Source organism: Neopsephotus bourkii, unplaced genomic scaffold (assembly GCF_033783945.1).
Source record: "Neopsephotus bourkii isolate Nb327-2 ecotype Australia unplaced genomic scaffold, CSIRO-AGI_Nbou_v1 NB_1820, whole genome shotgun sequence".
NCBI lineage: Eukaryota > Metazoa > Chordata > Aves > Psittaciformes > Psittacidae > Neopsephotus > Neopsephotus bourkii.
Genome location: NW_026902293.1, coordinates 8,731,348 through 8,747,750, shown reverse-complemented (window position 1 = coordinate 8,747,750; position 16,403 = coordinate 8,731,348). Strand labels below are relative to the sequence as shown.

The 16,403-nt window shown below is 43.7% G+C and overlaps 1 protein-coding gene across 1 annotated transcript; it reads left to right on the top strand.

Moving 5' to 3' along the window:
- The first annotated feature begins 8,456 nt into the window (after positions 1 to 8,456).
- On the top strand, positions 8,457 to 15,643 carry SBSPON (somatomedin B and thrombospondin type 1 domain containing). The gene is made up of 5 exons (XM_061342798.1): positions 8,457 to 8,751; positions 12,825 to 13,019; positions 13,753 to 13,843; positions 14,631 to 14,807; positions 15,490 to 15,643. Exons 1-5 carry the CDS (start codon positions 8,535 to 8,537, stop codon positions 15,605 to 15,607), a joined length of 798 nt encoding a protein of 265 aa, XP_061198782.1. The 5' UTR covers positions 8,457 to 8,534; the 3' UTR covers positions 15,608 to 15,643.
- Positions 15,644 to 16,403: the final 760 nt, after the last annotated feature.

Sequence of the window (16,403 nt, the reverse complement as noted above, 5' to 3'; positions counted from 1 at the left end):
CCGTATTCCTACCAGACTTTTAATTATGCTACTGGGATACTATTTAGAGCCAGCATTTTAGGGTGAGTCTTGGAGGTGCAGTTGCCATTAACATTAATGATGTGTGCATGCCGTGAAGATAACTATAATCCCTCTGCAGATTAAATACTTGGTGCTGTCAAACCTTTTCCTAATGCTGTAAATCTGAAGGCATTCAAAATGGGTGTAGGGGTTGTTTTGGGTTTTTTTCCATATGAGTGGTTGCAGTATTTTTATTGCTTTGGACGGACAAAAAGATCTCTCCGAGACTGATGTCTGCCAGAAAGCATGGTTATGAATGGGTGTCCTGGTTAGTGTAGGTGTTCAAGATCTTTGAAAGCCACACCAAAAAGTCTTTACACTATATTCTTGTTGGAGCTAATGTAGTTAGAATGCATAAAACCCTAGAAATTTTAATTCTTCAATTTACTTTAAACCCACTGTCAGATCGCTGGCAGCCCATTCTGTACTGATACTCATTTAACTCTGTGAGTTTTGTGAGTTGTCTATAAAACCAGAGTGTGATCTCATGAAAACAATTACTGCTCTCCTTTCTGAATATAAGCTTCTCTATGCACTAACTGCAGTAGTTTTGTTCTTGATGGATGTGTTCTATCTGTAGCTGAACACAAAGCTAATGTAAAGAATTTCAACATCAGACTTCTCAACATGCTGTGCTGGTCTACAATGAAACTAAAGTGCAGATAATGGCATGAGGAATTGATAAACATGTTTCAGATAGAGGGGCCTAACTGGGTAGGTATCCTCTGCTCTGGTGACCTCTGCTTTATAACTAACCCAATATGGGAATCCAGAGAGAGACAGAAATACTGCTGAAATACTCACATCTTCAAGCTAGGTAGCAAACCAAGGCATTTAAGAGAAAGATGTCCCCAGATGTCACTCTCAGTCCTTCGCTTGCAGCTACTGTCTGCAAAGAACGCTCTTCTTTAATATAATATGAAAATGCCTTTTGAAAAGGGGAGAGGAATCAGGAAAAAACACTGGGAAGAAACCTAGGTTAATCCAGGGCCATTCTATGAAGTGCAGAGCGCTCAAATACTTTCTGAGTACGTGAATTAGGCAAAACACAAAAGAGCAGATCTCCATGTAAAATAGCATATTTCCATATAAGTCACACAGAGTGATGCCAGCTGAGACCAGGGATTGACCTTAAGGTTTATATTATTTATCTTTAGAACGATACAGGTTTTGCAAGTGGAACTGCAAAGCACTCAAGAATATTTATATTGCAGCAGGAGGGCCTTTTGGTTCTGTGATCATGGCTCTTGCCTGCACTTCTAGATAGTGTTTCTATAAATGAGGAAGTATCCATTACTGGTAGCCCCTGAAAGGAAGCACATAATAATCCTCCCAGTGGGGTAAGTGTCAAGAAAACATCAATGCACTACCAGGCCCTTCACATGCACTCCTCAAGGAGAGGCCACGTACCTCCACAAGGAAAGCCTGTGAAGCTGGAGATGAGGGTATATTGGGTAATAAGTCATTCAGGGTCCCTGCAGAGAATTTCTCCCAAACCAGCCCACATGTCTCAAACCCATCACATGCTGCAAGTACAATGAGTGCAAAGGGTCCTTGGGCAGTGCCTAGCCATGCTGTGGCAGGAAGTGGCAAAGTGGGAAAATTGGCAGGAGGGAGAAGCAAGTCATGCCTGGTGGGTGATGCAGTCCTGAGGGCACCTGAAGAGAACCTCCTGAGTGAAGCCTTGAAGGTCATGGGGGCAATGGAGGGATCTTTCTAAACTAGATCCTCCATTTGATACAAGGCTACTTGGTTTCTCAGCTTTATACAATGAGGCTCATTTTCTACCAGGTGTGTGTACTGTGGTTCCCTGGTAGCTTAGTCAAAGGATACTGCTATTAAAACAGTTGTGAACACAAGAAGGAACAAGTGGTAACAACTGGACTAATTGCATATTTCTGAGCTTCCATCCCCTGCAGAGATGCCTACACATCCCCTCAGCACCTTCAAGTCCTGACCCTGGTACTTGCAGGTAGAAGAGTACACACAAATCCCATGGTGTTCACATCTTGCCTCTCAGCTAAGACTTACATATGGAAAACCTTTTCCTATTTTTTTCCTTCAGACTGAATTAGAGCTCACAAAATCTTGCTGCACCTTTACCTTCATGGTGCACACACGTGTACAGACATGGATAGAACTGAGGGTAGCGTACAGTCTGCCTACAATGCAGGGAATCTTAAAATCTCTTAAGAGTTGAACAGATGAGCTGCAAAGCGGTGCTTTATCAAAAATCGCATTTGCCTAAGCCCATCATCATCTGACTGAAAAGCTTTGTTTTCTGTTCTGCTTTTAAATAGCAAGATATGCATGGAATTTGATGGACAAAATAATTCAGAATATTCTAGATGCTGCAGATGCTAGCTGTATGTGGTTCAGAATACCCTGCAGCCTGAGAGCCAAAATCTACTCTGTAGACTGGCACAATTACAGTCACTTACGTGAAGTGACAAGGCTGTAACTAATTGGACTAAGCATGCAAACTTTCGCTGCACGCAGCCAAAGACAAGCTGTGGCTCCGAACGTTTTTCCCTGAACAGTTTTCACGGTACCCGGTCTCATTTAGCCCAAACAATGCATTTTTTGTCTACAGAAACTAAAAATAGTTCACGTACTAATTAAAAAAAAACAAGCTGTGACGGAAAACAATAAAGGCAAGGAAATGGAAAAGCATTTTTACATAACCAGCAGCTTCCCTGGCACCATTTCTAGCTATGAAGAGGGCTATTAGCAAGCCCAGAATTATATAAACAGATTCCTCTGCCAGCCAGTGTACAACAGAATCATCATTTACTTCCAAATAATTCAAGTCAGCAAAATCCACCCTTTCACCAGAGCAGTGGAGAGGTTGGCAGAAGTTCTTAAAAGCGGGATTATGATCAGGAAAAATACTCCCTCTCTCAACAGTTCCTGCCCTAATTTCATAAACTCACTGTTATTCCTGCTTTCTTCATTGACAAAAAAAAAGAGTGCTTATTCCCACTTGCAGAGCACGATCATCAGCTGCAGGAGGGGGAGCTGCATTCTTCTCTGCAAAATGCACCATCATCAAAATCATCCAATAAATCCAAGATGCTGAATTGTTGCTACTGGACTTGGCAACTGAGAAAGAAATAAACAGATCGAGTTTTGGACTATGCTAGTTTTTGGACTAATACTGCTTGCAGTTTAAAGCAGGAGGGCAAATTTGTTCTGGAGTTAATGAGAAATAAACAGTCTTAGCCCCTTTTTACATAAAGTTAAATAACAATCTGAGGATAAGCTTTTCATCTCTTCAGCTTGATACCCTGTTGAAAAAGGAGCTGACAGGGCCTAAATCTGGGGTGATGTTTGCTCTAGATCTGGCAGAAATCCGTGGATGCTCCGAGGCAATGCAAGGAGAGGCTGGTGGCTGCAATGTGTAGCTGAGGGTGAGGGATCTGCATCTCAGGGAGCCCTCGGGCACATCAGGAGGCCCCGGTTCAGTAAATCTTCCATGGTTGCATAACTTGGAACAGGTGAACAGTCCTACAGTGGGGTTATTATGTGCCTCAGGTTATGCAAGTGCTTTTGCTGGATGGGGGCCCTAATCTCTGTGTCATTTTCTCCTATATTTAAAATGGTAATAATGATGTCCCCATGAGGAAGGGACATAATTAATTTAGTCATGATTACAGAAAAGAGAGGATGTTTCACTACGGAAGAAAATAACCCAAAAGCAGGAGAAACGGGGAAGTATTTGGAACAATATCCTGGGATGCTTATTTTATAAGAAGCACATCTGCTCTGAAAAGTGCTTATGTTAATCTGCCACCTTTTCTTACTCTGGCTGATCATGTGCAACTAAAAAGGAAAACTACCCAGCAAGCCTTGCAAGGAAGCTACCTTACAGACAGGCTGTCTGAATAACAACCTGACTTTCCAGGACCAGGAGCTAGAAAACTTTATGCATCAGTGGTTATGTTACAAACGCTCTTCTTCAAACATTACCAGGTACTCAGCATGCTCCCTTGTGAGTGATCCTCGGGGAATATTGTTCTCAACATCACTAAGACAAATGACAATTGGAATGGCATAAAGATGACACTTTTAGATTATAACAGCATTTATAATTAAAATAAAATAAGATCTAACATGAGAAACTGCAACACTATTATGCCATAAGCCATAGGCTGTTTAGACAGACAGAAGATGTAGCTGTATCCTGTTAGAGTAAGGAGAATGTTGTACCATGTGCATCAGCTGAGCCAATCTCATCATTAATTGCTGCTGGTGGATGCAGTCCTGCTTCTCTACCCACTCTCCCCTTCCACGTGCTGGGTCAGGTGCTTAATTTCAGTTCAGCAACCCTGAACTTGGGGAATAAAATAAAAAGGAACTTGGGGAATAAATAATAGGAAAATGAAGTTTTCCAGCCCTGATCCACTTAGGTTGGGCATACAGATTTGCCTTGTTCTGCATGGAAACTCAACAGCAGCGCTGTGTTCACCTCAGTAGTAGGACATTTCTTCAGTAACTTATAGTAACTTATATATGAAGGCCTTTATGTATACTTCAGTAACTTATATATGAAGGCTTTTAAAAATCATCTACAAATAACCTGAAAGATAGATAGATCTGCTATACTCACACCAACCTCTCAAATTTAAGCAATTTCATGCATCATTACCAACCCCAACCAAAATCAGTGGTTGTAATTGAGACACAGCAAGCCAATGTGTCTCCCATGGCAAGGCTGTACCCAACAGGACTGCCAGGGCAAAGCGAATGGAAGTGTGCACAGTGAAAGTGCCAGGTTTTTAAATATAGCCAGATACTCAACGTGCTCTTTCAGGAGCAATTCAAGGTAGAACAGCTCAAACTGGTCACTGAAGCAGCATTGTGCTTTCTGTGTAACAGCACAGGTTATGAAACTATGCAAACCTTCTTTTATATATCATCTGCTGTGATCTTATACAGGCTGATTGTTACTGAAGACAAATTACTCCTCATTTTTCTTTTGCACAAAATGCTGCTGTTGCTTTAAGCTGTCAGCTACACTAGCAAACACCATGATTCAGTTATTCCCCTTAGTAGGGATTATATCTTATCAGAATAAAGTCTACTTTTTCAGAACAAGGGGAACAAGGGCCTCTTATGTCAAACTCAAGTTGTAGCTGACTGTGGTGCTCTCAGGAAGCATGATCCTGTGTAGCAGGATGGAGACAGCCTGTAGCCTTTGTAGTCAGATCAGTCACCGTGTTGTCTCAATACAAAATGTGAGCAGGTTGCTTTTCGGAAGGTATTTCTGTAAAATAAATAGAGCTGTGTGCAAACATGGGTCTAAAAGAAAAAGAAATGCCCCACAGGATCTTTGAAGTCTTGGCATTTTGTTGCCATCGGATTAACCCCCCAGCAGCAAAGAAAAATGAGATCTATTTGTGCAAGTTAGAACCTTCCAGAGAGTTTGCTCATGAGGAGGTGTGGGCATGTGGAATGCTGCGGGCTGACAGATAATGTATTTGAAAAGGACTTTGAAGTTGATCTGAATAGTCCTTATATCAGGTTCTCAAACTCACTGTGGCTGTAAGTTAAACTTGAAAAATAAAAGAGGTATTTTGCTATCAAATGTGTACTTTGTTCCCAGACTGAAGCTTTTCCCAGTTGCAGGTGTTTTCAGTCATCTGCTTAATATTATAGGTAGATGTGCACCATAGGAATGGACACAGTAAGAGCTTGGCTCTGCTGTACATGCTTTATAGAGAGAGAGCATAAATAACCATAGTAGATAATAGAGTTGGTAAGCATGGTAAATAACAGAAAGTAGTTCTCTTTCTAGTTTACTGTTGGAGCTCATCTGGCTTAGTTTTGTCTTTGTGGTATTGCAAACCAAGGAGAACTCCATGTAAGGCATTGAGAACACTTTGGTTGGAAACAGGAAAACAATGGAACAAGACTCAGTGGAACCATTTACGTGTTGGAGAAATTAGTTGAAAAACATATTTTATAGTCTTGTTTTCCTTCTCCTTTCTTAACGTATAATACTGCAGTTATATTTGAGCTCGGGAATTGGAGTTTTGAGTACTCAAAGCTAAAATAGGACAGAAACGTCAGAAAAATACAAAAATGGCTGGCAACTGGAGCTAGACCCCGGGTTTCAAAATCTGAGAGCCAGAAGTAACACCTGCTTTTGAGAAGACTACAGTAGTCCTGAGATTTCCCCTTATCTCTGGGATTAAGAAGTGTTTTGGCATAGAGGGCACATGTGAAACAGATGACTCTCATGTAATGCTCCTCCATGGATTACAAGGAAGATTGAGCAAGCGCTCTGCCCATTCCCTAAGCTTACCTACACATGTAAGGTCATTTGTATCAGCCTTGCCCAGAACTGCTTTTCCTCATAAAGGCACCTGCATGACAAAAAGATAACCAATAGCAGGGGATGAGCAACACCTACTTTCTGTGGACCATCTCATGTAAAATTAGAAGAAATCTCTGCCTATTTGTCTGCAATTGCCTGTAAGGGTTTCAATGTCCGAGAACACATCATTGTGTTTCTTTGTCCTTACTCATGAGTTATCTAGTGCTACTCCTAATAGTGAGGATCTACACTGAAAAGGAAAAACATAAAGTATTTGCTGGAACAAACTGGGTGAGCTTGTTCTCTGTTTTAGTGAAGATTCTTTTTTTTTCTGGTTGCTCTGAGGAATCTGACTGCATCTAGTAGAAACCTGAACAATTTTCCATTTGCATTCTGGGTTTTTTTACTAGACCATTGCAGACATAGTTTCTTGGTTTTCTGTAAACATACCCACTAAGAGAAAGACATTCTTTATTCTGTTCCAAACTGGCGCAAGTTTTACTGACTTATCCTTCAGCGTAAGTTCTCCGCACAATTTATCTACTTACAAAGGTAGTTTCTACATTGATTTGATAATATTTTGCATTTCAGGTGATTCAAAGGAATACAGCAAAGCAAAGGAAAACATAAGGAAGCATTCCTGCTCTCACATCGCCTCTTACTGAGGCAGGCTGCAAGCCTTGTTCTGCTCTCACCCACTGCAGGAACTCCCCCAATGTTCATTGTTCACAGGTTCAAGTTTTAGGCTGGCGACAAGCCAGTGGGTTCATTAGTGGCACGCTGGATAACAGTGCAGACTCAATCCATTGGGATTTAAACAACGCTTTAACAGCAGTGCTGTGATGGCTCAGAGAAATTAAACTCTGGCTGGCCTGAGCTGCCTCGGGGGGTCCAAGCACCCGCATGTAGCAGGTAATATAACAGGCTGTTACCTCCCATCTGTAGGCAGCTCTGGGAGGCCAGATGGCTCTTGCCTTAGTAGCTAACTATCTGCAAACTGAAGTGTGCAAAGATGACATATTTTTGCAGTCACCTCACTACGTACTTTTGGGATTTGATTTCTTTGGCTAAACCGATCGTGTCCCATCAATCCTGAAAACCTCTTAGGACTGGAGATAACTGAAAACTAGAATCCAAATCTTTGTGTTTAGGATCCATCCCGCTTTCCTTCTGCACCTGCAAGTACAGCTTCTTTTGTTTGTTCTGGAAACAGATCTTAACAAAAAATAGGAAGAAAAGGAAAAACATAACATGAGCAAATGCTCTTGGCTGTGTGGGATGTGCCCTGAAATGAGAAAGCGCCTGTACCAATAAACTATGTCCGGTGGCCCCAGGCCATCCCCATGCACTGGGCTGTGTGGAGGTGGATGGGGATGCTCTGGGATAGCTGTGTGGGTCACTGCTAACAGGGTACGGCTGCACAGGTCACAGTTCTGCAGGCCACTTGTGTAGGGCACCGCTGGGTGGGATGTGGCCATGATCAGTCCTGTGAAGGCCACTGCTGTGCAGGGCGTGGATGTGTGACAGTGCCATGCAGGACATTGCTCTGTGGCTCACCACTGTGTGGGACATTGCTGAGAGGGTTGTCACCATGGGGGCCATTAAGGTGAGGGACACCACTGTGGGAGACACTGCTGAGGGGATATTGCAGGTCACCACCATGTGGGTCCCTGCAGTGTGGAACACTACTGTGGGCTATAGCTGTGTGGGACACAGCTGGGTGGGTCATTGCTGTGTGGGACATGGCAGCATGGGAAACGGCAGTGCAGGATATATCTGTATAGGACATCACCACAAGGGCCATCGCTGTTCAGGACATGGCTCTGTGTGATGTGCTGGGTGGGTCATTGCTGTGTGGGACATGGCAGCATGGGAAACGGCAGTGCAGGATATTATCTATAACATCCGCCTCCTGGCCGGACACCCCCGGGGACACGCACCCTCCGCATCTCCCTCTCCCCACACCCAAAGCTTCGCTGCTGCCCGGAGCCGCCCGGGGCCACGAGCGGGAGCGGCCGGGCATGGCCCAGCGGGGCCGCGCCGCCCCCCCCCTTCCTCCGCTCCCTGCCCGCCCATCCCGCACCTCTCCGCCGGGTGCCTGTGGCTGCCGGAGCGCGCAGCGGTGTCAGGATCCTCCCGTCGGGGCAGCACGGTGATGGGCGGCGCGGCGCTGTCGGGAGCGCTGTGGCTTGGGCTGCTGTGGGCAGGCAGCGGGGTAGGGGGCAGCTGCTCGGGAAGGTGCTGCGAGGGTCGGGACGCCGCCTGTGTCGGCGAGGGGTGGAGGGAGGGAGGGGGCTACGGGACCTGCTACTGCGACGGAGGATGCCGGCGAGCCGGAGACTGCTGCCACGACCACGGCCAGGCGTGCCCGGGTAGGTGCGTCCGACCCCAGCCCCGTGGGTCTGGGTGGGCTGTAGCCTGGTGCGAGCCCACTGAAAGGCGCATGGGGGTGATGTTGACCGGGAGCCCCCAGCGCACCCGGCCCTTTCTCCAGGGCTGGGTGCCTGCTACGGGTGTTCCTGGGGCTTGGAGATGGGGCTCAGCTGTGAAGGGGCTTTGCACGGCACAACTCCCCCGCTTCACTCAGCGTCAGCAGCTCTGGGGTGAGGGCATGAGCAGGGGCCAGGCTGGGGCTGGGCGAGGGTAGCAGCAGACAGAGAAATGTGAAGAGCGGCTTCTTCTGCACTAGGCATGGGCGAGGGGTCTGGGTCAGCTGTAGCACAGTGCCAGGGGCTTGCCAGCCTGAAGTTATTTTGCCTCTGAAATGTGTTACTTACTTTTCACTCACGCTCCTCTCAAATACACACCTATTACAGTGGGGGTGCAGGATCACAAGCACAGCAGGAAGATTGGTTTAGACACTGTCTGTGTCTCTGAGCAGATTCCTCCTGTCTTGCCAAAGAAATAGGAATGAAAACATTGAGGAAAGCCTCAGGGTGAGGTTTTTGTGCTCACTCCTTGGGGCAGGAACCAGCAAGCATTCATCACGAAGGCAAGGACATAAAAACGAGCGTAGGGGAATGAGTGAGAGGGTCCTCTGCCAGCCTGGCTCCCAGAGGAGCAGTGGCAAGGAGGGGAATGTAGCTCAGGTTGAACAAACTGGACCTGGCAGGCTTGTAGGCATTGACACCTGCTTTTTCCACGGTACTTCTACCCTTTGTGGTCTTACAGTCTGCCTCCCTGCACCTGCACTGCAGGACACAGCCCTTGCTTTACAGGTGCAGCACTGGGGCAGCCTGATGTCTCTTCTCAGGTGGCTGGATGCACATCAGCCTAAGCCAAAAATTGTGTGTCTCCCTGCAGAGTCCTGGTAACCAGGGAGTATTTACAGGCTCAGTGCTGTGCCGACAGAGCTATGCAGCTTAGGGACTCAAGCTGTCTGCATCTGCCTGGATTGGGAAGGGGGAGTATGACTGAGGGAAGGTGTGGACCCGTCCCAGGTGATGTAAAGCTGCACAGAAAGACTCAGCAGAGCAAAACTCTGACCCCGGGTCTCCAGAGGAAACACGCTCAGTTCTCTCACTGCTAAAGAATCTCTGCAGAATAACAGAAGGGAAAAGACGTGCACTACGGGGTCTGACAGGAGGTAGCATCTTTAAGATGAGCACTTTTTTAATGCGGTGATCTTTCACTCAGGGAGGTCAGTAGGGGGAGAACTGACAAGATGCTTGTCATAGAGTCACAGCATATTGCATCTTTTCAGTAAATCTAGTAATTTTTAGTGTTCATAGAAGGGAAGGGAGCTAGCAGAGATGTGTAGTGTTAGCATTAAAATGGAAATGGAAAAATTCCTATGCTTTTCAAAAAGAAGATCAAAGTTGGGCTTGAAAAATTCTAGTTTAGATACTTTTCTTGCCATGACTTCTGGCACCTGATGATGCCTTATTGTTGTCAAGGTGGTATTTTTTGTGTCAGGCTCAGTGGTGGTTGCCTCAAAAGGCAGTGTCTGAGCTGCCTCTCTTGTGCCCTGCATAGACAGTGGGTGCCCTAGATCCAGGCAGGAAGGTGTAGTCTCAGCTCAGTGTCTCTCTCCCTCGCTCTCCTGCACCAGAGCTAGGATTTGACAGTCTCTGGTGGCCCAGCACAGGGAAATAAACCCACAGGAAACTGTTTCTACTCTCTGCTTGCCCCTTTCTGCCTGGTTTGACCCCCTGCAGACCCTCACTGCCTGTGTGCGCACCGGTGCTAGTGCAAGCAAAGGGAGCAGAATGATTTATGTGGTTTGGCATGGGAGGGCAGGATTTTGGCAGCCCAGTCCTAGAACCCTTGCACCTAAACCCTACAAAACTAATCACAAGAAGTCATTCTTTTGAGAGCAAATGATCACCTATACTCTCTATTGCAAGCAGCTAGCCAATGTTTTGTATAAGCAGAAATTCCAAATAGTTCCAGCGGGAGTTTTTATCAACTTAGAGAAGTGCAGCTGGAAATTCTGAAGTATTTGTTCCTGTTGGATGTTGAGGTCTCACCACCAAGTGTTTCTAAATTCTGTCCACCTGTTCAATGACACCAGGGGTGTTTACTGGCGTAGTGCACTCTGAAATACTGTTCTGAATGCAGAGTTCAAAAACCTAAACCAGAAATGTGAAGGTGACCAATGGTTCTCATGCTGTAGCTTGTTTGTTGGGCTGTTCACTGCTCATGACTCCAGCACCTGCTGAAATGACATTTCATCCTTTTGCAAACATTTAACAGGATGAAGTACTTGGCGGAAGCGTAAAGTGCCTCAAGTACATGTAATCAAGAAGTGCGCTAGCAGCAATAGAAAACCAATGCTCCCAAATACTATAAACCAGTGAAAGGAGGGGTGTCCTACAGCTCCAGTGCCATGGTTAGATTCTGTCATGCCTAAAAGTCATAGTGGCTCTGGTACTTTATAAATGGATGGGTCAGCAGAAGTCCACAGGTTGCTGAACCTATGGATTTTAAAATGGATTACCTTATAGTTCTAACAATGGAGAAAGAATATCTTTGTACACAGAGAGCATTTTAGACAGGAACTACTGTACAATGGGAAAGCCTGGGAAAGGAATGATCTTGTCATTTGAATGGAAATAGTTACTCTGAGAGAATCCACAGAGCCTTATACATGACAATGTATGTTGTGCAGTGTTTCAGTGGAGACACTGTCATCCTTTTTTTTTTTTTTTCCCCCAGAGATAGGGAACAAATAAAAAGTGTGACTCAGAAAAAACAAAAAATTATGATTCACAGTGCTGCAAATGGAATAAAAGTTCTGAGCACCAAGCTGTGTTCACTGGAATGCAATGTAATTTTTCTGTGTGCTTTTGAACTTGCAAGAGTCCTGTTAGCTTCCACATTTTGGTAGGTACCTGAGCACATATCCTGTCCTTCAGGTTCCTTTAGCTTGCATCTTTCTCATTGTTTCAATGAACCGTCATTCACCATCACTGTTAACCAAGCTGGAGCAACAGTAAAATAGACAGAGACCATGAAGTTGTAGCTACGTGTCCCTGATACTTCTTTTTGTATTTCAAGTGATGTACCCATTCATTCCTTTTATGTCAGCTGTGGGACCCATTCTCTGTTAGGCTGGGGAATTTGACATCTTTCCAATGAGGCACAAAACTGTCCCTTAATAGTTGCTGGGCACTCACTGCAAGAGTGATGTTATCATCCCACTGGCTAACTTCCATTCAAGCAACCCAATATTCTTATTTTTCCACATCACTAAGGACATTCATAATTCTTGTTCTAAATCCTGATGGCCATGAAATTGCCTTGTTTTGCTGCAGATGACCAATACTTAACTGTCAGCTTCATTTAATTCCAGTAAGATGTGAAGTCATTTTGTTATGCAGCTACTCAGTCCCTTTGGGAGGTTTCTGCATGGAAAATGTGATGTTGGACCTGATGTTATCTGCATATCAAAGCATAAATATGGGCTTAAAATTAGGTGAAAATCCTTGCTTCTGCAGGTCATTCATACAGCCAGCTTGGAAGAGAAGCTTGGAATAAGGGAACCTGGTTAGATAACACTGTCCTTTAGTACTCTGGCTAGACCTAAGATGTGTGATCAGGCATTGATGTCTACCCTTGTCCTATTAAAACAACTGGGGCCAAGAAATGTTTTCTGGTCCTGTGGCCAGGTAGCAAAGATTGTGAGGCCCATACATTTAGCACTTGTCCTGGGTGTCCCATGGCAGGGTCCAAGACATTTTTACTGTCACTAATTTCCTGGTTTTCTAGTTCAGAATGCTTGAAACATATGTCTGAGGGTTGTGCTGCAACATGTTAGAGCAGTGCCTTCATAGCCAGAGAGACTACCTCATGCCTTGGGGTTCTTAGATGCATTTGAGGGCAGTGCCTGGTGCTGCAATGTCAGGTATCTGTGTGTGGCAAAGGCACCCATATGCTGTTTTGAGAGCAATCAGGGTAAACCAGAAGTCTTGACTACCAGTAATGGTTCAATACTGCTTTACAGCTCTTCCCTGTGTTGTGGGGGAGTGGAGTCACTGGAGTGGCTGTGCAGAACAATGTCAACCTGACCTGCGGATACGTAGGCGCTATGTACAACAGGAACCTAGAAATGGTGGGGAACCTTGTCCTGCTCTAGAGGAGAAGGCTGGCTGCCTGGAATACCTGACTTACCAGGGAGAGGACTGCGGCCATGAGCATGGTATTCTTTGATTTCATATGTACATCAGAGCCTTCATAAATTTACTGATCATAGAATCACAGTATGGTTTAAGTTGGAATGGACCTTAAAGATCATCTAGCTCCAACCCCCTGCCATCAGCAGGGCACACCTTCCACTAGACCAGGTTGCTCAATGTCCCATCCAACCTGCCTTTGAACACAGCCAGGGATGGGGCAGCCACACCTTCTCTGGGCAACCTGTGCCAGTGCCTCACCATCCTCATGAACAGAAAAAAAAGCATCCATCTGCATCTAACTGCTTAACAGTACAATTTAAAATCTTACTTTCTACTGTCATATTGCACTTTATTATATTCTTACATATTTTTTCCTACTCAGGCTTTTCTTAATTTCTATTAAGTAATCAGCAAAGCTGCATGCATTCCTTTAGTTTCTTATTTAAGCCCCTCAGGAAGTATCAAATGATCTCTGTGCAAAGTTACAACAGGAAACATCTCCCTGCAGGATCCCATCACATTCTGTTTCTACAGAAACTAGATGGCATGTGTTTCTAGATAGTTATTTTGAATAAGGAGAGAGCTTAGCTGGAGAGAATGGGGTTGAGGTCTCATGTTGCCAACATTTTGCCACTCTTCAGTACAGTCAGTCAGCATCACCATCCACAAGCTCCTGATTCATTCACCCACTGTTCCAGTAATTGAAACATGACTCAGATGCCTTTGCTGCCTTACTGTAACTGTTTTCTTTCTCAGTCCCTGCATTCATAACTACCTCTGAATACGGTAAAGAAAGAAAACGACGAGCAGCATCTTCACTCTGGCCTTCAGACAAAGAAGAAGCTGGGTAATCTATTTATTATATTCATGTGGGTCATCTTGCTCAGTAGAAAATAGCTGGCTACAGACAAAAATGTAACTGAAAGTGCAGTAATTAAACCGTAATCTATAGCTTTCACTGGTTTCCTCTCCTGCAGTTCATTTGCACTTTCTAGATGTTGATTACATGCTTAATTGTCCTGGATTAGACACTGGGGTCATGGCAAATCAGGATAGCTGCTTTTGAAAGCAAACAGTAATTAACACTAAACCAAAACTGAATGTATCCACGTCTTACAAATTCCGTATAGTTCTCTCAACAAATGAAATGGGCAGAATCTAATCAGTAATGAGAGACCATTTTGAAATTGACACAGAACAAAAGAAATTGTTTGTTTACCAGTAGAAAATTAGGCTGTTACTGGGTCTGTAATGCTCTCAATGCTTTGCTCTGTGCTACTTCTCCCAGAACAATAAAGCCATCAGTATCCTTCAAGTTTCAACTTTTTTTTTTTTAGCAGCATAAAACAAAATATATGGGTTACTGAGATCTGTTTTCAAAATTTGAGAATATAAAACACAACCAGGAAGTGAGATCATACAGAAAGCACTGGACTGGGGCATGGAATGAGAAATAATTTTGCAGTGTTTCTAAGAATTCACTAATTAGGTGAGGGTCAGAAACAGATTTGTTAGCAATGACAATGTCTAACTTGGGCTTCAAATACCACACATATGCTATGTAAGTACATTTAAAAGTATATACCTAGCTTGTGCTTTATCTGTCGTAATTTGGTACTTTTCCTTCTGAGCAGATACTGTGTGGAATTCAAAACAGAATCACTTTCACAGCACTGTGCTTTGGAGAATCGGCCATACGCTCGCTGGATGCAGTACCTCCGAGTAGGATACACTGTGTGTGTAGCTTGCCAGTCTCCAGCTATGAATGCTGACACACATCGTTGTTCTGGAGATGGCCATAACGCAGACGGGTAACAAGTCTTTTTTTCTGTTGTCTTTTCTGTAGCAAAGACTTCTCAAGGTGTCATTAAAAGTTGCATTTTATATTATTACACCTAAAAATTGAACCTTGTAGAGCTCAGAATATTTACCCTTTCAGTTCTCACATAAATTGTTACCTAGATAAAATTGGGGAAGAATTTCATTATTTTGAGATTTCTTCAAAATGTCAGAATTTCAAGAGTTCAGTGCTTTGGAATGATTTACTGTTGTGAAAGGGTGATGCAGCTTCTGTAGTGCAAGAAGTCTTTTTACAGCAATGGGCACTTTTACTTAAACCCAGTCTTCCCTGCCATAATCCCGATCTTGTTTCAGGTTTAACAGTGGTGGATCACGACTCCTCTCACACCTGTACATTTTGTTTCTAGAACAGTAATTTTGAAAGTAGACATTTGATATTCATATCAGATTTTTATTTGCTTTATACATTTATTAACATGCACAATACTTAGTACCTGTACAGTCAGCTACTCAATCCACCATCCCATGTACTAAAATTAGGAATACAGTGTCTGCTCCAGAAAGCACTTTAAGCGCTAGAAGAGATAATTAAATATTATTAAGCAAATCTAATCTTTGACAATATGCAACACAACCTAGTAACTTCAAATATAGTTTTCAGCTTTTTAATCCTCACTTATTGTCACATTTCAGAGATAAAACCTTACACTGGGAAGCAGTTGGCAACTCTCGGTGCCAAGGAACCTGGAAGAAGATTCGTCAGGTGGAGCACTGCTCATGTCCCCTTGTGCATAGCTTTATTTTTACATGAAAGTCTAAAAGACCTTTAAAACAGCAACAATAAAAAGATTAATGCCGAGAAACCCACATCTTTCTGCTGCATTTTCTGGAGCCTTGGCAAATATTAAATGAATCAGAACTTTTGAAGCAGCGTTTTGGGAAACTCTCTCTTCCTTAATACAAAACACTAAGACTGATCTTTGTATTAGAACACTAGAAGCATGTTTCCATGTTTCTCTTTTGTAATTAAAGAGATAATGTTTTTAAACATAGTAGCTGCATTCCCTGCTGAATAAAAATCCTGACATTCATGTTTGCTAAAAAAAAACAATAAAAAATAAAAATTATGACTTAAGGTTGAGAAAATTCACAGTTAAGACATTCAGCAGTTCTGTGCAACCTATAGACTACTGCTTGTCACCATTTCTACCAGCTGCAAGAAGAAACTGTAGCATCTGGTGGAAAGAATGAGGAAGATGATCTGGCTGAGGTCTTGTCCACAATAAGAGTGTGAAACAAGCCTTTGTAACTGTACTTTACCAAGTACATAATCTTAATGGAAGCAGGCCTCCAAAACAGAAAGCAGAGAGATTTCTTAATACTTCCTGAACATTTCAGCCTGCAGGAATATATGTCTTCCTTGTAGCCAGGAAAAATATCTGGAAGTTTGATTTTTTATCATGACCAATTTGGACAGATGCTTTTCCTTGTCAGGTTCTTGTAAAAGAAAAAATCTTATCCAAGGATAAAGGTACAGAAAACCTCTGAATTGAAGAGACTTCCTTTTTGAAAGAATGCCGTGATATGTTAGTTTAAGTCCAAAGATT